The 25,926-nt window shown below is 48.8% G+C and overlaps 1 protein-coding gene across 4 annotated transcripts in view; it reads left to right on the top strand.

Moving 5' to 3' along the window:
- LOC134981248 (TOG array regulator of axonemal microtubules protein 1-like) overlaps positions 1-25,926 on the top strand; it is a 111,343-nt gene that overhangs the window by 13,147 nt on the left and 72,270 nt on the right. For all 4 annotated transcript variants that reach the window (XM_063948543.1, XM_063948545.1, XM_063948542.1 and 1 more), the window contains one exon: positions 17,018-17,147. In XM_063948543.1, the coding sequence (XP_063804613.1) occupies positions 17,018-17,147 (130 nt within the window). The remainder of the gene's footprint in view (positions 1-17,017; positions 17,148-25,926) is intronic.

The following is a 25,926-nucleotide window of genomic DNA, read 5'->3' as shown; positions in this document are numbered from 1 at the left end:
AAGCGGTATTAAACAGCAGCTTCCTGGCTTACTGTTGGGCGTAATGCAGCTGCCAGGTTGCGAGTAGACGCTGTGCCCTACTTAACGCATCACAAGAGCGCGCGCAAAAATCCGCGATAAGTACAGTCCCGGTGCCTGGAAGCTAAATTCCCACAAATGAAATATCCCCCCCCCCCCTTATATTTGTGTGTTTTCTATTGCGACAGCGTGTCCCTTTAATCACGTCTGGGCTCTGTGGCTGATTCTGAGCTTTCCACACACCTCTGTCTCCGTCCCCATTCTCTAACCAGATTTTTTAGCGACTCTTATAGTATTAGATTACTATTGCTTTATGTAATGGACACAGCTGCTGTTACACAGATGTATAACCCCGCCATCTCTGTAATACAGGGCTTGACACATTTTTATAAAATCTAGGAGCCAGGATGAAAGTGTAGGAGCCAGACCACCGTCCCCTCCCACCCCCGCCCACCTGATGCCATATTACTGAGCAGTTTCCCACCCACCCCCGGACAATCCAACCCCCACACAACTAAGGGGGTACCCCCAGGCATACCAGCCCTCTGTGGCCACATTGCTATGCAGTTGCCCCCCAACAAACAACTTCAACCCCCCCCATGCGGCCCATTTAATGAGCAGCTAACCTCCCCCACCCACACCTCCAGTCATCTAACCCCCATGGCCACACAACTAACCCCTTCGCAATCACCCACCCCATGGCCACCTCACTTACCCCTCCAAAGCCGCAGTCCCTGGCCACACATAGACCCTCCTACCGGAGAGCTGTGTGCAGTAGTTTGGAGACAGTAGTCAACGCAGGCTGGGACGGACAGGCACGGCAGTCAGCGCAGGCTGGGACGGACAGGCACGGCAGTCAGCGCAGGCTGGGACGGACAGGCACGGCAGTCAGCGCAGGCTGGGACGGACAGGCACGGCAGTCAGCGCAGGCTGGGACGGACAGGCACGGCAGTCAGCGCAGGCTGGGACGGACAGGCACGGCAGTCAGCGCAGGCTGGGACGGACAGGCACGGCAGTCAGCGCAGGCTGGGACGGACAGGCACGGCAGTCAGCGCAGGCTGGGACGGACAGGCACGGCAGTCAGCGCAGGCTGGGACGGACAGGCACGGCAGTCAGCGCAGGCTGGGACGGACAGGCACGGCAGTCAGCGCAGGCTGGGACGGACAGGCACGGCAGTCAGCGCAGGCTGGGACGGACAGGCACGGCAGTCAGCGCAGGCTGGGACGGACAGGCACGGCAGTCAGCGCAGGCTGGGACGGACAGGCACGGCAGTCAGCGCAGGCTGGGACGGACAGGCACGGCAGTCAGCGCAGGCTGGGACGGACAGGCACGGCAGTCAGCGCAGGCTGGGACGGACAGGCACGGCAGTCAGCGCAGGCAGGGATAGATAGGTACGGCAGTCAGCGCAGGCTGGGACGCACAGGCACGGCAGTCAGCGCAGGCTGGGACGCACAGGCACGGCAGTCAGCGCAGGCTGGGACGCACAGGCACGGCAGTCAGCGCAGGCTGGGACAGACAGGCACGGCAGTCAGCGCAGGCTGGGACGGCACTCAGCACATGTACTCCTGTGTATGAAATGGCCGCCGCAGTACAGGCACACTCACGACTCTCTGTTGGGGCTGACAAGGACCTGCTCCCCACACATAATCTGGTAGCCAGGCAGCAGTATCTAGGGGCCATGGCGACATGGCCCCTGGGATTTGTCAAGCCCTGGTCTAAGAGTGTAGAAGTTACCCATAGCAACCTATTAGTTTTTATCATTTACCCAGTCTAGCTAGAATTTGATTGGTTGCTGTGGGAATCTTATCCACCTGTCCTCTTTAGAAGGTCTGATACATCTTCCCTAATAGGGGATACTGCTTTGTAGAAGGACAGCTAAAGACCTAAATACATTACAGCCCAATTCCCCGATCCCATTGCTCTGCCGTCCGGATTCACCGATTAGCGACCATCGATGATCAACAATCCGTCGGGGAAATTAAACGTTAAAAATCCCTGATTTGCGGATTAAGACCATTTTCGTCTGGGACCAGTGAAATTGTGATTTTTAAACATGTTTAATATTTCCGATTCCCCAACCCAGACGTTGGGAGATCAGGAGTTTGTAATGTATGGGGGCCTTTAGAAAATCTTACTCATGATAATAAAAAAATCTAAGTGTGATTGCTGCTTTAAGGAGAACTATGCAATATCTTTTTACAGTTGCACAAACTAAATAGCAAGAGAAGAATATATGTTTTCTATTTTGCCTGTGTAAGGCTTTGGAAATAATTTGGTATTATAGTTAAATAAATTAAGGCCCATCTGTCCTAAGCGAAGCTGTAGGGAGTTGTGTGGCATACTAGATTGGGTTTTCTCTCCTGTAGTTTTTGGAATGTTCTCACCATTTCTGCTCTAGAACATCCCTCTGTGTCAGTTTCCTTTCTACAGTGTGTATAGCAATGTGTTTTGATTATTGATGATTATCGGAAGTGTCTGTGTTGTCATCATGAAGTGGTATGTGATTAGTAAATGTGACAAGTAACAGAAGTGTTTGGACTCTGTAGATGGGTATTATGCCGTGAGGAAGATAAATGTATTTAGCTTAAGCAGTGTCAGCCATTTTGTTAAGTAGCAGCCATGATGTAGAGAAGCAGAAGTATGCTTCTCTGAGTAAATCATAATAATGCTGACATTTCACTGTTAGTACGTTCTGTGCGAAGCAAGGTCGTAGCTATAAGTCTTGAAAATATGTTATTAGACAGTCTCTGTGTGTTTAGACTTCTGTGAAGGACACGTAGGAGGGTGTCAGCCTGAGAGAAGTTATGAGAAGAGATGCTTTATTGTTTTTAAATGTGATGTGTATCAAGTATTCATGCAAGTGCCTCTTTCTATATAACGCCCTACTGAATAAAGTGGAGCCAGTCTCATTTTGGTGGACATAACTGCCGTGTGGTGTCTGCTTTCTGGGATTCCCAATCGATTGGTAAACAAAGGGTAACGAACAGACAATTGAAGGGGATTGATAGTAGGAGGCTTATCTCCGACAGCCGGAACTCTCACTGGCGGGAGGAGAGGAGCAAATTCAGTTTTCTCTTTGTAGGGATGTACGGTAGCTAGTGGATTTAGGGGATGCAGTAAATTTCCCGCCAGTTGGAATCCCGACAGCCGAAAGACTGACAGCGAAATCCTGACGGACAGAATCACGGCAGATCTCGCCAGTAAGCACTGGGGTTAGGCCCGCGGGGGTGGGACATGCAGCTTACTGCAAGTTATGTCCAAGGCTTAATAGTGGAAAACTTAATTTCCCTGGTAAAGTGCCAGGCTCATTTGCTGTTACCGTATGCAGTACCACAACTAGTCCATAGGCACTAGTTATCATGGATGTCTGCAATCAAATTCAGGAAGGGTACAAGCGGAATCCGCTAGTTGTGGGCATACCACCCAAGCAGTTAAATAGCTCTCAGCACAAACCCAGGAGCTGCATCCCCGCAATGAGAATTGAATTCCCCCCCAGAGTTCATAACTAGGTGATCATTTTTTATCACTCTTCAGTGTCACAGCTGCAGGGGTCCGCAGTACAGGTCTCATCTCAGTTCTACCAGTTGGGGAGTAGGCGGATGTTTTGCTGCAGATTGTGGAAACGCTCTGGAATTCCGCTAACGCTGCTGTCGGTACATTTCAACAGTTTAAAACCTGAACCATCAATTAGTCGTGCTTGAAAATACTTTAATACCTTTTAGCCAACTGTAAGGCGTCTATTGTATTGGCAGAAATCATTGGCAGCCACCTACCTGCTTTTCACAACGTTCTCACCAGAATTGTGTACAAGGAATGTCCCTGTAACTGCGGGAATTAATGAAAGCACTTTAGTGTATGTGCACTGAAGTGTCAAATTGTATTCCGAAAACACATGAAAAGCTACATTTCTAATGCATGGCATAGGTACGTCCTAGATGGGCAAGCCTCTGCTGCTGACACTACTTACTGTGCCTCTGCCGGGAGCCTCTGCTGCCGACACTACTTACTGTGCCTCTGCCGGGAGCCTCTGCTGCTGACACGATTTGCTGTGCCTCTGCCGGGAGCCTCTGTTGCTGACACGATTTACTGTGCCTCTGCCGGGAGCCTCTGTTGCTGACACTACTTACTGTGCCTCTGCCGGGAGCCTCTGCTGCTGACACTACTTACTGTGCCTCTGCCGGGAGCCTCTGTTGCTGACACTACTTACTGTGCCTCTGCCGGGAGCCTCTGCTGCTGACACTACTTACTGTGCCTCTGCCGGGAGCCTCTGCTGCTGACACTACTTACTGTGCCTCTGCCGGGAGCCTCTGCTGCTGACACTACTTACTGTGCCTCTGCCGGGAGCCGCTAACGCTACTTACTGTGCCTCTGCCGGGATCAGTATGAAATACCTGCAATCAAAATCCCAACAACAATTGACCGACGCTTAAAATCCCGACAAGGTCAAAATACTGACAATTAAAAATCCTGACAAGGTCAAAATACTGACATTTTAAAATCCCGACAAGGTCAAAATACTGACATTTAAATTGTCAACAGGTCAAAAAGTTGACACAAGTTTTTCATTGTTTTTTGATCAGCCGAGGATTGAATATGTGTGTACCCATCTTTACCCTAAGCTGCCCGCAGCTTAACCTTAATGACACTTAATCTGTCGGCATTCTGAGAATGCCGGCTTGTTGCTCGTCTGTATTTTGTATGTCGATATTGTTACTGCTGAAATTTTGGCAGCCTCCCGGTAGAAGCATAAGATTGGATACTACTGCATAGTAACCAGGCCGCCTTCAGCTCGGTGTGTCACCGTATACAGAAGCCTTTGTCCTAAAGTCAGAATTGCTATCTGGCTGCATGTCCTTTTTATTTGTTAGTAGCATAAGTTAAACATTATGTCAGGCCGCAGCAGGGAAAGCCTCTTGTACTTTGTATGCAGAAGTTTCCTTGGTGTATGAATAGAGGAGGTGTGATGTTGCCAAGAGACGGACAATAGAACTAGTTCACCGACTGCTCTGTCCAAGCTTGTCTCGTTTCTCTTACGTATAAGCACGTTCAGCTCATTAGAACGATGTTTGGCTGTGACAGCCTTAATTATGGTGCGCTGTAATTGCTGCTATAGCATTGCAGAGGGTTTGTACGGCTGTGATGCAATGTTACTGTGAATTAGCCCATGTATGCAGTAGCGGTTGCCCTGTAGCGTCATTGCACAATAAAAAGTTTGGAAAAGATTTGTGATCTCTTCGTTTACTTTTTATATGTTCACAAAAAATCCTCCTGCCAAAAAATGCACTGATTTTCTCTTTACCAATAAACAGATTTAAAAAAAAAAAATGCACTGAAATGTTCCCCATTTCTAAAACAAAATACTGACTTGCACCTAGGATGGCCAATCCCGGGATTGGCGGTGAGGTCCGGCGGCTGCGCAGCGTGACCTCTAACTTCATGTCCCGCTGTACAGCCACAGGACCTCACCTACTACACTGCCCGCCCAGCCAGCAAAACGCGATGGAAGTGTCCCACCCACTCACGCGGCCAGATTGCTGTGAGTTATCTGGTCTGGTCTGGGTGGGGGGGGACTTTGAAATGCAGCCAAAAATGAACATTTGGCCCAGGATTGGCCACCCTACATGCAGCCAAAAATGTCCTGGGACTGGCCACCCTACTTGCAGCCAGAAGTGTCCCGGGACTGACCACCCTACTTGCAGCCAGAAATGTCCCGGGATTGGCCACCCTACTTACAGCCAGAAGTGTCCCGGGATTGGCCACCCTACTTGCAGCCAGAAGTGTCCCGGGACTGACCACCATAATTGCAGCCAGAAATGTCCCGAGATTGGCCACCCTACTTGCAGCCAGAAGTGTCCCGGGACTGACCACCCTACTTGCAGCCAGAAATGTCCCGGGATTGGCCACCCTACTTGCAGCCAGAAGTGTCCCGGGATTGGCCACCCTACTTGCAGCAAGAAGTGTCCCGGGACTGACCAACCTACTTGCAGCCAGAAATGTCCTGGGATTGGCCACCCTACTTGCAGCCAGAAATGTCCCGGGATTGGCCACCCTACTTGCAGCCAGAAGTGTCCCGGGACTGACCACCCTACTTGCAGCCAGAAATGTCCCGGGACTGACCACCCTACTTGCAGCCAGAAATGTCCCGGGATTGGCCACCCTACTTGCAGCCAGAAATGTCCCAGGATTGGCCACCCTACTTGCAGCCAAAAATGTCCCGGGATTGGCCACCCTACTTGCAGCCAGAAATGTCCCGGGATTGGCCACCCTACTTGCAGCCAGAAATGTCCCGGGATTGGCCACCATACTTGCAGCCAAAAATGTCCCAGGACTAGCCACCCTACTTGCACCTTGCACTTGCCCTGTTGGTTTTAGAAAAAGTGGCTAAACAGCACTTTAATTGTATTCTTTTACAAGTGGGAAATAATTTCCACAAACATTGTCCCTTCTGAGTCGCAGGTGTCGCAAATACTGGCAAAGTATTTCCGCTGAGCTACAATGCTGCACTGGAAAGGAGAACTTCATTCTGTGAATTAAATCATTTTTGACCTGTTTTGTTAAATGCGTTTTAACTGTGTAGGTATTTTTTATTTTTGTTGTAAATGGCCGTATTGCCTCTGGGCACTGGAGAGCTCTGTATAAAACGTGTTACGTTGTAATGTAATGCAGGCATGTAGCTCATTTACTTTGATTTGCCCTTTGGTAAAGAGTCACTGTTCCCTCACATAAGTAATTGTTATGTCTCCTTCCATTCATTTTGATATACAGTTTCCGTCCATTCATTTTAATAGGCCCGTATACTGTGTATTTGGACACTGACACCATTTTCCTTATTTTGGCTCTGTAAGCTTCCAAGGCTAAAATACATATTTGCTAACATATGTTTTTTAATATTATTTTTTAAATGCTAGTAAATGTGTATTTTAGCCCTGGAAGCCCAACATTGATTACATCGAAATCGATCAAAATCGACCTTTAGTAAATATACCCCTATATCTCTCTACACTTCAGAATTCTTCCAGTTGCATTGGTCTTATGTCACACCAACAATTGACACCTAGGGTGGGATTCAAATCTTTTATTGCCCCCGATTTCCCGGCTAAAGTGACGGGAGATCGCGGGGCGATACTCTATGGCCCCCTGTTATCGCGCTGATCACGCCCATAAGAGACAGGTTTAGCCGCGTAAAGCAGCTAAACCCGAGTAAAGTCATGAGCGCGATTGCAAAATTCTCGTTTGGGCGTCCAAACGGGTCACTTTTCATGCATTTCAGCTCGCTAGCCCAGGGAGTGGCAAGCTGAGATCGCGCCCATTGGCAGTAACATTTGAATACTGCCAGCGGGCGTGATGGGGGCTGGAGGGGAGCTGCAAGATTTGAATCCCGCCCCTAGTGACCCAGTGCCATTGGAAGCCATGCAGAAATATGCCATCAACTGCCTCCACCATGTTTTACAGAAGATGGGGTATGCTTCGGGTCTTACTTTCTTCTTCGCATCATTATGGTACAGGTTGATCTTAGTTTCATCTGCCCAGGAGGTCGATTCAATTGATTGTGAAGTGAATAGTGCCGGGATCACCTTCCTACTACTAGACTAGTAGATTTCTGCTTGCACCCCTCAGGAGGTGCGAGCAGATATCCAACAAAGCTAGTGCTGCGCAGGGCCGGTGCAAGGTTTCCCGGGACCCTAGGCAAAACTTCTGCCTACCGCCCCTTCCCCGTACCCACCCTTCAGGTGAAAGTCATGCTGCTGCTCTCCCCCATCCCCAGTCTGTTGCATGGCTGCTCTCTTTTCCCCATCTCCCCAGTCTGTGTGGGTGCCTATTGCTCTCAGCCTCTCACCCCCCCCCCCTCTATTAAATGTCTGCTATTCTATTCCCTCCACCATCTGTGTGCATGCTGGTGCTCATTCCCCCAGACTGTGTGCATGCCTGCTGCTCATCTCCACCCCCCACTCCCTTCCTGACTGCTGCTCTCCCCCTCTTTCCTTATCAAATGCAGAGAGTGCACTGTGCAGCCACCTTACCTGCAGGCAGTGTTGCAGAGTTGAGACTGAGTAGACTGTGAAAGAACCTGGAATGAAGAGCAGCGCCGCATGTTACCCCTGGCCAAGACTCCAGGAGCTGTCAAAGTTACTGCTTGTGCCGGAGCTGGAGGCTGCAATACGGGAGCTTGGCAGTCACTGCTACTGTAAGATATGAATGCCAGGGGTATTGCGACGCCTGTGGGAGGTAGGACCATGCTACCTTTTTCAGGCATCTGCAGCAGGCCGCCCCCTCAGGTCCCGGCGCCCCTAGGCAGCTGCCTAAAGCTGCCTAGTGGAAGCTCCGGCCCTGGTGCTGCGATGCTGTTTTGTGCCCTAGCGTGGCACAACCAGCATTGCGGCGGAGCCCTTCTGTCCGAAAGTGCTCGCACCTAAACACCCTGTTTAAGGTGCGAGTACAAGCATTCTTGGACAAAGCAGCTTCCTGAATTGAATAGCTATTAACGTCGCAATCAATTGAATCGACCCCAATGAATGCGGTTCCAGAATTGGGCTGTCTGTTTTTTAGATGTTTCTTGCAAAGTTTAATCTGGACTTTCTATCTTTGAGACTTGTGGTTTGCACCTTGCGGTGAACCCACTGTATTAGGTCTTATGAAGTCTTTTCTTTATGGTAGTCTTGGATAATAATATCCTTACCTCACTTGGCTGGATGCTGTGAAGGGGTTTTTCTTTACAATGTAAAGGATCCTGCAATCATCCACCTCTGTTGTCTCCTGTGTATGTCCGGGTCTGATGAACCGTATTCATTATATAACTGTAACTTAAATATGTTTTGGTAAACAGCTGAAATGACTAAAATTGTGTCAGTTCCAAATATATATGGCCCAACTATGCAAATAAGACATTACTTGATTCTCTGTGTGGAATAAATAAGAGATGTATGTGCTGAAACATTTCTACAGAAGTGAAAGTACCTCAGCAGTGTGCGTGTGTATCAGTAGGCTGCATTATCATGATTGCTCAGTCCACAAAATGGCCGCCCTGGTTGTGTGATTGTGACATGACCTCACTTTGAATGTAGCGTTGCATAGTTAACCTGTACCTATTGCTTTAGTGTGCATGGAGTTGTTTATGTTACATAGTGTGTGTGTCTGTGTACATGTGATAGGGAGTATTGTCTGTGAAGCGTGTTTGTGCTATGTAAATATCGGGCCTGACCTTTGGCACTGCTGTTAACTCGCTGAGTGCTAGATTGTGGTCAAGTGCCAAATGCAAACCAGGTGTGCCTATTTATACAGCACTCTAAGCACTTCCAGAGTGTACTGTTCTTCTGTGTGCCCGTGTTACCTAGTGACTCTGACCCTTGCGTTTGCTGATTTTGTACCACAGAGCGTTTTGCAGTGTTCCAGGCCCCCACTTGCCTGACTAGCCTTCCGATTGTTAATTTGGTTCCACACTGTCTTTGTCAACCAGCTTGCCCCACCGAGGGGCAGTTTTGTGGGCCGCGACCTGTGGTCTCCCTGCAGCAAAGCCCAAACCTCCTTGCCATGGTGAAAGGAGGCTGTCTGCTGGACTCCATGCCTCTCTTCTGCCAGTGCAAAAAAAAAATTCTGCAGCGGGGTACACTGTGTTCCACAGGGAATACATCAGGGTGTAGAGATGGATCTTGATCCAGAGGCACCAACAGGCTAAAGCTTTAGACTGTCCCAGAATGCATTGCGGGGCCTCCTCTATATAACCCCGCCTCCAAGCACTGGAGCTCAGTTTTAGAGTTGGTGCCTGCATGAAGCAGGTCACTTAACAGGGTGGCTGCGCTAGGCAGAACTGAACAAGAAGACTTCAAGGGCTGCAGCACTTCATATGTCAGTGTGACATACTGTGCTGCAGCTCCATCACCCCCCCAGCGGCGTCGCATACTCCCACTGGCTCTGTTCCCGGGTACTTGCGGCAGAGGCACTCCGGTTCTTAGGCACACCACCGCAGACGCTCTCCTGGATCGCGTGGAGGCCATTAAATCGCGTTCCAGTCGCGGTCTTAGGATACTGGCCGCGTCGCTGACGTGGACACTGTGGCCGAGCAGGGACCCCACTATATCCACCAGGGAATGAGAGCACAAGTCGGATAGTAAACTATCCTGTTTAATAAGGCTCCACAGTACCCGGTGGTGAGGACCAGCATAGGGGATAAGGCGCTTGACCTGTAGCCCCTCCCCCAGCTCCAGGCGCCTTCTATTGCTGGTGTTCCCGCCCTGGAGCTGACTCACACTCTCCCTCACTCCCTGACTGAGACGATGGGCGCTATCTTCTGTGATTAGCTGCGACTGGTCTCCGGGACTGCAGGGCAAGGTCTCCTTCTGTAAATCCGCCGCTGTGATTTTACAGACGCTTAAGTATTCTACATGTCATTTTAAGACCGCGTTAGTTAAGAACAAGTGTACCACTACCAGAATATATTGTACGAGTATTCAGATATACACATCCGGTCTCAAACCGTGAATTGTTTTATATATATATATATATATATCTATCCAGTGCAGTTTTATTGTCTGACTAAAATAATTATCTGCATTGTCACTGTGACTGTGTGTGCCTCTACCTGCTGTGTGGATTTCATTTCAGTGTATCATAGCTATATCTTTCACTGCATTCTATACCCTAAAGGACTAAGTGCGTCAGGGTCTCATATGTAGTGCTGCACAATATTTACTATCAAGTGTATTCTATTGTGTACTCAGTCACGTACTGCTGGATTTATTCGCTGGTGTTGTGTACTGTGTACGCAGTCACATAGTACCGGATTAAGACGCTGGTGTTGTGTACTGTGTGCGCTGTCACATACTAGAGGATTTATTCGCAGGTATTGTACGCTCTCTGACTGTATCGTACTCATACGATCTTCGGTTACATTCACTAACATGTCTAACACAAAGGGCGGAAAATCCGCAGACGCTCCTGCCTCATGCAGCGCATGCGCCAAGGATTTGCCTGAGGGTGAAGTTTTGCATGATGGTCTGTGTAATATGTGCCATACATGTCCCAGTCAGCCCGCAGCTCCTGCAGCCAATCAGGAGCCACCTTGGGCGACGTTCTCAGCTATGCTCAATACGCTTGTGACACGCCTTGCGCCCCCTATGGGACCTCCTGTGCCATTGCAGTCACATATTGTTCCTGTGGTAAATCTGCCCTGGGCAGATTCTTTGTCTACCCAGCTGCAGCAATTAAATCAATCTTTGGTTAGACAGAAACCTACCCCACGTCACTCTGGTGTCAGGTGGTCATCTAAGCGGGCCGCTTTCTCCTCACAATCCACTAATAGCCCAGATGATTCGTCTGATGAGGATGGAGAATATGCTGATCCGTCAGACACTGATACAGTTGCTTCTGACGAGGAACCTACAACTCAGGTTGATGTACCTGACCTAGCTACAGTAGTCTTACCACATTCTGACCATTTAATTGACATACATAAGGAACCCTGGTCTTCGCCAGGAAAGAAATTCTACCTGTCTAAAAAGATGCCAGCTCGTTATCCTCTCCCTGCTGAGTTGTGTAACAAGTGGGAAATTTCATCACCGGTGCACTCTCATGTCACCCATCTTGTGGTGTCATCTACTCTGCCTGTCACCTCACTGAAGGAACCGACGGATAAGCGTGTGGAGGGATGCCTGATGTCTATTTACTCCCTTACAGGTGCTGTACATAGACCCACTATAGCAGCCTCCTGGGCTGCAAAAGGAATTGAAGCATGGGTTCAGGCAATTGAGGATGAGCTACCTCAGGATATATCAGACACTGCCAGACAATATCTGTCTCACATTAACACAGGCTCCCAATACATTCATGAGGCGTCCTCTGAGGCAAGTGTAATGGCGGCCAAGGCGTCGACTACGTCCATCCTGGCTCGCCGTATTCTGTGGTTGGGGTCATGGAAGGTGGACCTGGACTCCAAAAAGACCTTGGAGGTACTCCCTTTTAAGAGAGACATCCTGTTTGGGGAAGATCTGAATAAGATTGTAACTTACTTAGCGGCTGCTAAGACTGCATTTCTCCCATATACTAACCCTTCTGCACAGAAGACAAAGAGTACCACCTTTCGTTCTTTTCGACCTCAAGGGAAAGCAAAAGGTCAGGCATACCAGATACAAGCTTGTGCTCCTAAAACCACTAAGCCCAAAGCAAAACAATCCTGGGCTGCCCGTCAGCCTGCTTCCAAACAAGACAAGCCTGCTGCATTACGGGGCGGGCCTTCCCCTAGGGGATCCCAGGGTGGGAGGCCGACTTCTGCAGTTCACCCAGGTCTGGTTGAAGACCACTTCAGACGCATAGGTGCGAGAAGTCGTCTTTCGCCAGTTCTGCACAACGGTTATTCCTTCAGATCCGTTGAAGGCGCAAGCTCTATACCTGGTTGTGCGTTCCCTCCTGGGTACAGGAGTGGTAGCGCCAGTACCCCTGTCCCAGAGAGCTGGAGGATACTACTCAACCCTGTTTCTAGTCCTGAAACCCAATGGGTCTTTCTGGCTATACTCAACCTCAAATCACTGAACAAATTTGTGAGAGTGTCCAAGTTCCATATGGAAACGCTGCGCTCGATTGTACTGGCCATGGAACCCAGAGATTATATGGTATCCCTGGATATACAGGATACTTATCTGCATATACCTATTGCCATATCGCATCATCAATATCTGCAGTTTGCTATTGGCAACCTTCACTATCAGTTCCAGGCTCTGCCGTTTGGATGGCCACTGCCCCTCGAATCTTCACCAAGGTTATGGCCGTGACGACGGTTCATCTACGTCGTCAGGGAATCGGGATCCTGCCGTTTCTGGACGAATTGCTGATCCTGGCGAACTCCCAAGATGTCCTCCTCAGTCATTTGCAACTGACGGTACGCTTCCTACAAGCCCACGGGTGGCTAGTCAACTGGAAGAAGTCCTCACTGGTCCCTGCTCAGAGCATGGTGCACCTGGGGGCACTGCTGGACACACACAGCCTAAGACTGTTTCTGTCTCCAGAGAAAGTCCTGAAGCTTCAGGACAGTATCAGATGCTTCCTCTCTCGCCCAAGAGTGTCGATATACTCGGCGATGCAAGTACTAGGCCTCATGATGTCTGATTTTGACTTGATAGAGTACGCTCAATTTCATTCCAGCCCTCTGCAGAGGTTAATCCTTTCCAAGTGGGACGGCCTGCCTCATCGGATCAGGTCTCAAATGATCTCCTTGACTCCGGTGGTTTGTCTGTCACTGAGCTGGTGGCTACAGGAACAACAGTTGAGCAGGGGCCGTCCCTTCTGGATCCCCAACTGGGTCCTACTGACTACGGACGCCAGTCTGCGGGGTCGGGGCGCGGTGCTAGAGCAACACTCTCTCCAGGGTTGGTGGACCAAGGAGGAATCTCTCCTCCCGATAAACATTCTGGAATTGAGGGCTGTGTTCAATGCTTTGACTCTTACCCTGCCTTTGATACAGAACAGGCCTGTTCAAATACAATCAGACAGCGCCACCACGGTGGCGTACATAAACCATCAAGGCGGCACTCGAAGCCGCATGGCAATGATGGAAGTGTCAAGAATCCTTCATTGGGCGGAACGCCATCTACCAGCAATATCTGCAATGTTCATTCCGGGAGCCCTCAACTGGGAAGCGGATTTCCTCAGTCATCAGGACGTGCACGCCGGAGAGTGGAGTTTTCATCACAAAGTCTTTCACCTCCTAGTGGTCAAGTGGGGTCTACCAGTGGTGGACCTGATGGCGTCTCGACACAATCACAAGGTTCCGGTCTTCGGATCAAGAACAAGGGATCCTCGAGCAGCGTTCGTGGACGCATTGCCAATTCCATGGAACTTTCGGCTGCCCTATGTGTTCCCTCCAGTGTTACTCCTGTCCAGGGTACTGCGGAAGTTCAAACAAGGAGAAATACTACTTCTAGTCGCTCCAGCGTGGCCCAGACGGCATTGGATCTCAGACCTGCAGGGTCTATCGATAGAGCGTCCTCTTCTACTTCCTCAACGCCCAGACCTCCTCGTTCAGGGCCCTTGTGTCAACCCGGACCTGGCCAGGCTGCCTTTGACGACAAAGTGCCAAAGGATTCTCCGAGGCTATGCTGAAGGCCCGCAAACCGGCTTCTGCACGGATTTATTATAGGGTCTGGAATTCTTACTACACCTGGTGTGCTGCTAAGAATTACGATGCTTAAAAGTTTAGTACTTCCAGACTTCTGGCTTTTTTGCAACAAGGCCTGGATTTAGGACTTCGTCTGGCCTCCCTCAAGGTTCACATATCTGTCTCGTCGGTGTGGTTTCAGAGAAAAATCGCGTCTATTCCTGACGTTCATACATTCACCCAGGGCGTACTGTGGATTCAGCCTCCCTATGTCCCTCCTGTGGCTCCATGGGATTTGTCTATTGTCTTGAATGCCCTGCAAGAGTCTCCATTTGAACCTCTTGAGTCAGTGGACCTTAAATGGCTCACAGCCAAGGTCCTGTTTCTGCTGGCTATTGCCTCTGCTAGAAGGGTATCGGACTTACGCGCGTTGTCCTGTTGTCCGCCCTTTTTGATATTTCATCGTGACCGTGCAGTTCTTAGAACTCTCCCTGGTTATTTACCTAAGGTGGTGTCATCTTTTCACCTTAATCAAGAGATTGTGGTTCCGGCCTTCATCTCCTCTGACTTGTCCTCCAAAGAACGGTCTTTGAATGTGGTACGGGCTCTCCGTATATATGTGGAGAGGACTGCCTCTATCAGGAGGCCAGATACCCCCTCTTTGTACTGTTTGGTTTTCACAAACGTGGTTGGCCTGTGAATAAGCAAACCTTGGCCAGATGGATTAGAATGGTGATTGCACATGCTTATGCGCAGGCTGTACTCCCAGCTCCTGCTGCTATTAAAGCCCATTCTACTCGGTCTGTTGGACCCACTTGAGCGGCCCGTCGTGGCGCGTCCGCAGAACAATTGTGCAAGGCGGCTACGTGGTCCTCGGTAAACACGTTTATTAAGTTCTATGCCTTTGATACTTCTGCCTCCCAGGATGCTTCCTTTGGACGCCGGGTTCTCATACCCGCTAAGGTGCGTCCCCCCCTTGAGGAACTGCTTTAGGACATCCCCGATGTATTCCCTGTGGAACACAGTGTATCCCGCTGCAGAAAAGGAGATTTATGGTAGACTTACCATGGTTAAATTCTTTCTGCGAGGTACACTGGGTTCCACAGGGCGCCCACCCTGACGCATTTAGCTTCTTTGGGTTTGTATGGCATTAGCCGCTGGTCCCTTCTCCTATCATGAGAACGTGGTTCTATGTGACTAACATCTGCCGTCTCTCTTACCTGCTACTGCATTGTACTGGTTAACAAAACTGATCTCCAGTGCCTGGAGGCAGGGTTATATAGAGGAGGCCCCACAATGCATTCTGGGACAGTCTAAAGCTTTAGCCTGTTGGTGCCTCTGGATCAAGATCCATCTCTACACCCCAATGTATTCCCTGTGGAACACAGTGTACCTCGCAGAAAGAGATTTTACTATGGTAAGTCTACCATAAATCTCCTTTTTTTTTTTTTTTTTTTTTTTTTAAGTTTCTGTTCTAGTCTTTGCTGACAACAAATAATATCGGAGACTGAGACCATTATTCTGCCAAATCAACATTTGTTCTGACTAAAAGCAGGTGGCAATGCTTTGCTACCAATTATTTTCTACCAGATTGGCCAACACTTTGCGTCCAAGTCTACCACAAGTCAAACTGTTAAGTGATCACACCAGAGAAACCGAAATACCACTTTATTTGTTGTCCTGGTTGTTGTTATTTTAACAATATTTGACTATTAAAGTGCATTAGAAACTAGCAAACTAAAATATCCATCTGTTAATGCAGGTATTAGATAATCCGCATTCCGACAATTTATTGAATTCCAAGATCGAGATATCCAATAAAAGTCACCTGTAGCAAATATCAAATCTATACATAGAATAATCCTGTAAGGGTTGTGTCGGTATGTAGCAATTCGTTTTGAGAATTATACTTCTAGGGACTGTCTATGAACTATGGAGATAGGGGGAAAAAATTGGGAATCGTTTGTTTGTTCGGTCTGACATCACACAAAAACTACCGGATGATTTAGGATCGCGTTTTCACTGTTACATAGCTTATACCCCTTTCACACCACCAATGCCGGATCCCACCCGGGAATTGGCGAGTTGCCATAGCAGCGGGGGGCGGAGCCAGCAGCGGAGGCGGTGCTGGGAGATGAGATCATCTCTGCGCCGCCTCTCCCTGTTGTAGTAAACGGGTCCCGGGTCGCATCGACCCGGGAGCCCGTTTACACTGCTATTGACCCGATATTCAACCCGGGTATAACACTGCTTTATTCCCTGGTTGAACTGCCGGGTTATTTGTGCAGTGTGAAAGGGGTATTAGTGACCTAGACAGGAGCTGAGGTTAGTATAAGATCAACATCAGGGAGAGGAGCAAGCAGTGTGCAGACTTGTGACGTCCAAAATAACTATATATAAAAATAGTATATATACACGATATGCATATATTGCGCAGAGCTACAGGTGTAGATCTCAGGACCAGCTGCTTCTCCCGTGGGCAGCTTTAGGTAGCTGGCTTACGAGTAAGTAGCCCCCAAGCATCATCTTGTGTTAATCCCTGAAGGAAAAACTGCAAATGTTGTTTACAAAGGTATTTTGTGATCAGTGTGTACAATATAGAATATACATCACAATATTAGATGGCACTACTGTCTTTGTAAAATTAGCCACGAGCAATTTCTAGTTAAATGCTAATAAGATTTTTTTAGTACTTTAGTATGAAACCGTTAAACGAGTTATATAATAACGCCTGTAGTATTTTCATTTATTTATTTTTTGCTTTGTTTTCTGATACAATTGTGTTAGCTGTAGATTACATTTTTACCTTTCCATCGTCTGTTGTCATGTTGAGCTTCCTCTCTGTTTTATTGTTGTCTTTATAAAAGAGTATACTGTATATTTATTACGTTGGATCTTGTATGCTTCTGTCTGCAGCTGCCCGCCACTGTTGATGTTCCCCACAAACGCTATGTGAAAACCCCAGAGGTTAAGACCAGAAACTCTTCTATGAACCAGGCCTCTGCCAACATCAGCCTCCACTCCGAGCCTTTGCCTGCGTTATCTGGTAAATTAGTTTTGTTTTTTTGGATGCCACGATTCATATAACTAGACTAGTGTTGTCTTGTCTTGTTATTGGGCTTCGTATAGCTTCTAATTATGTGCAGTTTAAAAATAAGACCGCACCATACAAAGGAGTTAATGGAGGCTGTCCGAGAACTTGTGTCTGTAACGGTTCGGAAGGCAGCATCCTCCAGTAGTACAGCCCCGATCTAGACAAAGGCTGGGGTGGCTCCCAGAATGCTGTATGTTCTACTAGCCTTTTGTACGGGTCTGGTATGTTATCCCGGCTGCCCTAGTATTTTTACTCCCCAATTCCCTCCCCCCAGTGCCTAACCCCCCCTAGTGCCTACCCCCCCTCCCCAACCCTAACAGTGTCCCCTATACTTACCTTCGGAATATCGACCGTTGGTCTTCCGAGTGTTGTCGGAGTTCCAGCCTTGGTCACATGACCACCGGCATACTGTCTATTATGTATATATAAAGAAGCTATAGGGACTGCCTTACATTTTTCCCTTTTATGGAGATAAGAGAAATGCTGCTGAGGCCTCTAGTTAGGCAGCTCTACCATGCAAGTCCCAGGCTGGAAACTGTGCTGGAGACTGTAGTATGACCTGGGACAAATAAACTTGTTCTGTGTCCCAGTTTCCCGACTTTTGGCTCAGCTGGACAAATAAACAGGTCTTGAAACAAAGCTGCAGCAATACCTATAACTAGGGCCTGACATGCCGTACACACCGGGAATCACATGACCATGCAGACAGTTTGTCACCTGATTGGCTGCAAATCTGCATCCGTACAGGCAAAAAAGACCACCGGTTCTAATCTACCTGTCTGATAGGGCTACATCACATGAGAGGGATAATAGATGTGGTTATTATTATCCTTTATTTATATGGCGCCACAGGGGTTCTGCAGCGCCCAATTACAGAGTACATAAACACATAAACAGGAAAACAGCAACTTACAGTTGATGACAATATAGGACAATACAGGATAAATAAACATAGTTACATCAGCAGATGACACTGGAATAAGTATCAGGTGGCAGAAGACTGCTGGATGTGGTGCAGTTGAAGATTATTAAAGTAAGAAAAAGGATAAACACATGAGGGAAGAGGATGACTTCATCTGACTGTAAATATTATCTATACATTAATTCTGTGATGTATGCCCCAAGTCAGACAAGCGCAGTGGGAGCTTGGTGCGCCTCCCCCTGCCCATTCGCAAACGCTACCAGAGATCTGATTCACGTCGCCCCTCCCTGCCAATAGCGTCCCCTGTGGTGGGACTTAGAGAGGGTGAGGTGGCACTGATTGTGCGGAAAGCCCTTTTCTCTAACGTCCTAAGTGGATGCTGGGGACTCCGTAAGGACCATGGGGAATAGCGGCTCCGCAGGAGCCTGGGCACATCTAAAGAAAGCTTTAGGACTAACTGGTGTGCACTGGCTCCTCCCCCTATGACCCTCCTCCAAGCCTCAGTTAGATTTCTGTGCCCGACGAGAAGGGTGCACACTAGGGGCTCTCCTGAGCTTCTTAGTGAAAGTTTTAGTTTAGGTTTGTTATTTTCAGTGAGACCTGCTGGCAACAGGCTCACTGCATCGAGGGACTAAGGGGAGAAGAAGCGAACTCACCTGCGTGCAGAGTGGATTGGGCTTCTTGGCTACTGGACATTAGCTCCAGAGGGACGATCACAGGTTCAGCCTGGATGGGTCCCGGAGCCGCGCCGCCGGCCCCCTTACAGAGCCAGAAGAGCGAAGAGGTCCGGAAAAATCGGCGGCAGAAGACGTTCCGGTCTTCAATAAGGTAGCGCACAGCACTGCAGCTGTGCGCCATTGCTCTCAGCACACTTCATACTCCGGTCACTGAGGGTGCAGGGCGCTGGGGGGGGCGCCCTGAGACGCAATAAAACACGATAAAAATACCTTACATGGCAAAAAATGCATCACATATAGCTCCTGGGCTATATGGATGCATTTAACCCCTGCCAGAATATACAGAAAATCGGGTGATAAGGCCGCCGAAAAGGGGGCGGAGCCTATCTCCTCAGCACACTGGCGCCATTTTCCCTCACAGCTCAGTTGGAGGGAAGCTCCCTGGCTCTTCCCTGCACTACAGAAAAAAGAGAGGGGGGCACTAATTAGGCGCAGTATTAAAACATACAGCAGCTATAAGGGAAAAAACACTTATATAAGGTTATCCCTGTATATATATATATAGCGCTCTGGTGTGTGCTGGCATACTCTCCCTCTGTCTCCCCAAAGGGCTAGTGGGGTCCTGTCCTCTATCAGAGCATTCCCTGTGTGTGTGCTGTGTGTCGGTACGTTTGTGTCGACATGTATGAGGAGAAAAATGATGTGGAGACGGAGCAGAGTGTCTGTAACAGTGATGTCACCACCTAGGGGGTCGACACCTGAGTGGATGTACTGTTGAAAATTACGTGACAGTGTCAGCTCTGTATAAAAAAACAGTGGTTGACATGAGACAGCCGGCTACTCAGCTTGTGCCTGTCCAGACGTCTCATAGGCCGTCAGGGGCTCTAAAGCGCCCGTTACCTCAGATGGCAGATACAGACGCCGACACGGATACTGACTCCTGTGTCGACGGTGAAGAGACAACCGTGATTTCCAGTAGGGCCACACGTTACATGATTGAGACAATGGAAAATGTTTTATACATTTCTGATAATACGAGTACCACCAAAAAGGGGTATTATGTTCGGTGAGGGAAAAACTACCTGTAGTTTTCCTGAATCTGAAAAATAAAATGAGGTGTGTGATGATACGTGGGTTTCCCCCCGATAACAATTGATAATTTCTTAAAAAGTATTGGCTGTATACCCTTTCCCGCCAGAGGTTAGGGTGCGTTGGGAAACACCCCCTAGGGGGGATAAGGCGCTCACACGCTTGTAAGAACAAGGGCTCTACCTTCTCATGAGATGGCCGCCCTTAAGGATCCTGCTGATAGAAAGCAGGAGGGTATCCAAAAATGTATTCACACACATACTGGTGTTATACTGCGACCAGCAATCGCCTCAGCCTGGAGGTGCAGTCCTGGGTTGGCATGGTCGGATTCCCTGACTGATATCCTAGATAAGGATAGTATATTATTGCCTATAGAGCATTTAAAAGATGCATTTCTGTATATGCATGATGCACAGCGGAATATTTGCCGACTGGCATCAAGTATAAGTGCGTTATCCAATTCTACCAGTAAAATGGTCAGGTGATGCGGATTCCAAACGGCATTTGGAAGTATTGCCTTTAAAAGGGGACATTTGGGGTCGGTCTTTTAGACCTGGTGGCCACGGCAACAACTGGGAAATCCACGTTTGTACCCCAGGTCGCCTCTCAAAATAAGACGCCGTATTATCAGGCGCAGTCCTTTGTTGGCAAGCGGACAAAAGGTTCCTCTTTTCTGCTCGTGACAGAGGGAGAGGAAAAAGGCTGAAGAGATTACCCAGTTCCCAGGAACAGAAATCCTTTCCCGCCTCTGCAAAAGCCCTCAGTATGACGCTAGGGCCTTACAAACTCAGGCACGGTGGGGGCCCGTTCTCAATGAATTTCAGTGCGCAGTGGGCTCACTCGCAGGTAGACCCCTGGATCCTTCAGGTAATATCTCAAGGGTACATATTGAAATTCGAGACGTCTCCCCCTCGCCGTTTCCAAAAGTCGGCTTTACCGACGTCTCCCTCTGACAGGGAGGCAGTTTTGGAAGCCATTCACCCAGCAGGTGATAATCAAGGTACCCCTCCTGCAACAGGGAACGGGGTATTATTCCACACTATTGTGGTACCGAAGCCAGACGGCCCGGTGAAACCGATTCTAAATCTAAAATCTAAAATCTTTGAACACTTACATACAGAGGTTCAAATTCAAGATTGAGTCACTCAGAGCAGTGATTGCGAACCTGGAAGAAGGGGACTACATGATGTCTTGGGACATCAAGGATGCTTACCTTCATGTCAAAGTTTACCCTTCTCACCAAGGGTACCTCAGGTTATGGTACAGAACTGTCACTATCAGTTCAGACGCTGCCGTAGGGATGGTCCACGGCACCCCGGGTCTTTACCAAGGTAATGGCCGAAATGATATCCCTTCGAAGGAAGGGAATTTTAGTTATCCCTTACTTGGACGATTCCCTGATAAGGGTAAGATCCAGGGAACAGTTGGAAGTCGGTGTAGCACTATCTCAGGTAGTGTTGCGGCAGCACGATTGGATTCTCAATATTCCAAAATCGCAGCTGGTTCCGACGACTTGTCTTCTGTTTCCTAGGGATGTTCCTGGACACAGTCCAGAAAAAAGGTGTTTCTCCCGGAAGAGAAAACCAGGGAGTTATCCGAGCTAGTCAGGAACCTCCTAAAACCGAACCAAGTCTCAGTGCATCAATGCACAAGGGTTCTGGGTAAAAATGGTGGCTTCCTACGAAGCAATCCCATTCGTTAGATTCCACGCAAGAACTTTCCAGTGGAACCTACTGGAAAAATGGTCCGGGTCGCATTTTCAGATGCATCAGCGGATAACCCTGTCACCAAGGACAAGGGTATCCATCATGTGGTGGTTGCAGAGTGCTCATCTTCTAGAGGGCCGCAGATTCGGCATTCAGGACTGGGTCCTGGTGACCACGGATGCCAGCCTGCGAGGCTGGGGAGCAGTCACACAGGGAAGGAATATCCAGGGCTTAGGGTCAAGCCTGGATACATCACTTCACATAAATATCCTGAAGCTAAGGGCCATTTACAATGCTCTAAGCTTAGCAAGACCTCTGTTTCAAGGTCAGCCGGTGTTGATCCAGTCGGACAACATCATGGCAGTCACCCACGTAAACAGACAGGGTGGCACAAGAAGCAGGAGGGCAATGGCAGAAGCTGCAGGGATTCTTCGCTGGGCGGAAAATCATGTGATAGCACTGTCAACAGTATTCATTCCGGGAGTGGACAACTGGGAAGCAGACTTCCTCAGCACGACCTCCACCCGGGAGAGTGGGGACTTCACCCAGAAGTCGTCCACATGATTAAAAAACTCGACAGGTATTGCACCAGGTCAAGAGACCCTCAGGCAATAGTTGTAGACGCTCTGGTAACACCGTGGGTGTACCAGTCAGTGTATGTGTTCCCTCCTCTGCCTCTCATACCCAAGGTACTGAGATTGATAAGATGGAGAGGAGAAAGCACTATATTCGTGGCTCCGGATTGGCCAAGAAGGACTTGGTAACCGGAACTTCAAGAGATGCTCACGGAGGATCCGTGGCCTCTACCTCTAAGAAGGGACCTGCTCCAGCAAGGACCCTGTCTGTTCCAAGACTTACCGCGGCTGCGTTTGACGGCATGGTGGTTGAACGCCGGATCCTGAAGGAAAAAAGGCTTTCCGGATGAAGTCATCCCTATCCTGATCAAAGCCAGGAAGGATGTAACCGCAAAAACATTATCACCGCAATTGGCGAAAATATGTTGCGTGGTGCGAGGCCAGTAAGGCCCGACGGAGGAAATTCAACTGGGTCGATTCCTACATTTCCTGCAAACAGGAGTGTCTATGGGCCTGAAATTGGGGTCCATTAAGGTTCAAATTTGCGGCCCTGTCAATTTTCTTCCAAAAAGAACTAGCTTCAGTCCCTGAAGTTCAGACGTTTGTAAAAGGGGTACTGCATATACAGCCTCCTTTTGTGCCTCCAGTGGCACTTTGGGATCTCAATGTAGTTTTGGGTTCCAAAAGTCACATTGGTTTGAACCACTTAAATCTGTGGAGTTAAAATATCTCACATGGAAAGTGGTCATGCTGTTGGCCCTGGCCTGGGCCAGGCGCGTGTCAGAATTGGCGGCTTTATCCTGAAAAAGCCCTTATCTGATTTTCCATTCGGACAGGGCGGAATTGAGGACTCGTCCTCAGTTTCTCCCCAAGGTGGTTTCAGCGTCTCACCTGAACCAACCTATTGGTGGTGCCTGCGGCTACTAGGGACTTGGAGGCCTCCAAGTTGCTAGACGTTGTCAGTGCCCTGAAAATATATGTTTCCAGGACGGCTGGAGTCAGGAAATCTGACTCGCTGTTTATCCTGTGTGCACCCAACAAGCTGGGTGCTCCTGCTTCTAAGCAGACTATTGCTCGTTGGATTTGTAGTACAATTCAGCTTGCACATTCTGTGGCAGGCCTGCCACAACCAAAAATCTGTAAATGCCCACTCCACAAGGAAGGTGGGCTCATCTTGGGCGGCTGCCCGAGGGGTCTCGGCTTTACAACTTTGCCGAGCAGCTACTTGGTCAGGAGCAAATACGTTTGTAAAATTCTACAAAATTAATATCCTGGCTGAGGAGGACCTGAAGTTCTCTCATTTGGTGCTGCAGAGTCATCCGCACTCTCCCGCCCGTTTGGGAGCTTTGGTATAATCCCCATGGTCCTTACGGAGTCCCCAGCATCCACTTAGGACGTTAGAGAAAATAAGAATTTACTTACCGATAATTCTATTTCTCATAGTCCGTAGTGGATGCTGGGCGCCCATCCCAAGTGCGGATTGTCTACAATACTTGTACATAGTTATTGTTACAAAAATCGGGTTATTATTGTTGTGAGCCATCTTTTCAGAGGCTCCTCTGTTATCATACTGTTAACTGGGTTCAGATCACAGGTTGTACAGTGTGATTGGTGTGGCTGGTATGAGTCTTACCCGGGATTCAAAATCCTTCCTTATTGTGTACGCTCGTCCGGGCACAGTATCCTAACTGAGGCTTGGAGGAGGGTCATAGGGGGAGGAGCCAGTGCACACCAGTTAGTCCTAAAGCTTTCTTTAGATGTGCCCAGTCTCCTGCGGAGCCGCTATTCCCCATGGTCCTTACGGAGTCCCCAGCATCCACTACGGACTATGAGAAATAGAATTATCGGTAAGTAAATTCTTATTATTTAGGTTGTCCTCAGTGAATGAGAAATGCACTGAGCCTGGGGGGGTTTCCTCGGCAGAGTCTCGCTGGTGTCATAGGAGCAGCACGGGAGAATGACGGGTCAGCTTTCCTCTCTGTACTTCTGGAATGCCAGTGACGCTTCCGCTTACTAATTATAAGGTGAGAGATCAAAGGAAGAGCAGGGTGGCAGCGCAGCAAGAGCTGTGAAATCCCAGCACACAATACTCTGTGTCTCCCCCAGGTCACATAGCCACAGGTATTTAGACTTGACAAGAGAGCCGTCACTTCATTTACAGTGCAGGGCTGAATAAATTGTTTCTTTATATCAACTGTTGATGTTTTTTTAATTGGTGGAGAGAACCAACCAAGCCCCCCCCCCCCCCTCCCAAACTATAAATCCCAGTTATGCATTCAAATATATAGGTACCAGATGTCCGGTTTCTTGCAGACTCTGCCAGTCTCAACAGCTAATGATACACAATGCATGGAGATATGATGACGTGTCTGCTGAGGGAAGGGCTGCATTTTAGACAACTACTGGGAAGCAGTACTAAGCAACGCTAAGTGAGCCAGGAATGATACTATGTAGGGTTATGAGGTTGGTAACCTTAATCTCATGGAATGGAAAGGTCTTCTAGTTTTCTGCTTGGAAAGATATTCAACCTGACCTCATCCATCAGGCACGGGTTGGGTATGGGATCCCAACGATCCAAGACATTCAACCTGACCTCATCCGTCAGGCACGGGTTGGGTACGGGATCCCGACGGTCAAAGACATTCAGTCTGTCCTCATCCATCAGGCACGGGTTGGGTACGGGATCCTGACGGTCGAAGACATTCAACCTGAGCGCGTCCATCAGCCATGAGTTGGGTACGGGATTCCGACGGTCGAAGACATTCAACCTGACCTCATCTGTCAGGCACGGGTTGGGTACGGGATCATGACGATCAAAGGCATTCAACCTGACCTCATCCGACAGGCACGGGTTGGGTACGGGATCCCGACTGTCAAAGACATTCAACCTGACCTCATCTGTCAGGCATGGGTTGGGTACGGGATCCCGATGGTCAAAGACATTCAACCTGACCTCATCCGTCAGGCATGGGTTGGGTACGTGACCCCGACGGTCAAAGACATTCAACCTGACCTCATCCATCAGGCATGGGTAGGGTACGGGATCCCGATAGTCAAAGACATTCAATCTGACCTCATCCATCTGGCTCGGGTTGGGTACGGGATCCCGACGGTCAAAGACATTCAACCTGACCTCATCTGTCAGGCACGGGTTGGGTACGGGATCCCGACAGTTGAAGACATTCAACCTGATATAACATGTGCAGAGAGAGTTAGATTTGGGTGGGGTGTGTTCAATCTGCAATCTAAATTGCAGTGTAAAAATAAAGCAGCCAGTATTTACCCTGCACAGAAACAAAATAACCCACCCAAATCTAACTCTCTCTACACATGTTATATCTGCCTCCCCTGCAGTGCACATGGTTTTGCCCAACTGCTAAAAAATGTCCTGCTGCGATCAACTTGGAATTACCCCCAGACACGGTCAAAATACCAACACTCATTATGCTGACATGTTCAAAATGCTGACATACTCAGAATGCTGACAGTTGAAGTGCCGACATATCAAAATGCCGACATGTGTTTTTTTGCCCCAAAACAGACTTGTTCACACTTTACCATCCCAGTGGACCTGGAGGGGGAATATAATAGTGTGCCGAGCGCGGTACACTCAGATGGTGTCCATGTCGACATTGACACAAAAAACTCACGTCGGTATTTTGACATGACATCATTTCAAATGTCGGTATTGTGTTGGCATTTTGAACATGTCGGTATTTTGACCGTAGGTCAACGGCTGTCAGGATTGTGACCGTTGGTATT

Source organism: Pseudophryne corroboree, chromosome 12 (genome assembly GCF_028390025.1).
Source record: "Pseudophryne corroboree isolate aPseCor3 chromosome 12, aPseCor3.hap2, whole genome shotgun sequence".
Classification (NCBI taxonomy): Eukaryota; Metazoa; Chordata; class Amphibia; order Anura; family Myobatrachidae; genus Pseudophryne; species Pseudophryne corroboree.
Note: the sequence above shows the minus strand (reverse complement) of the source record. Positions and strands in the feature narration are given on the sequence as shown.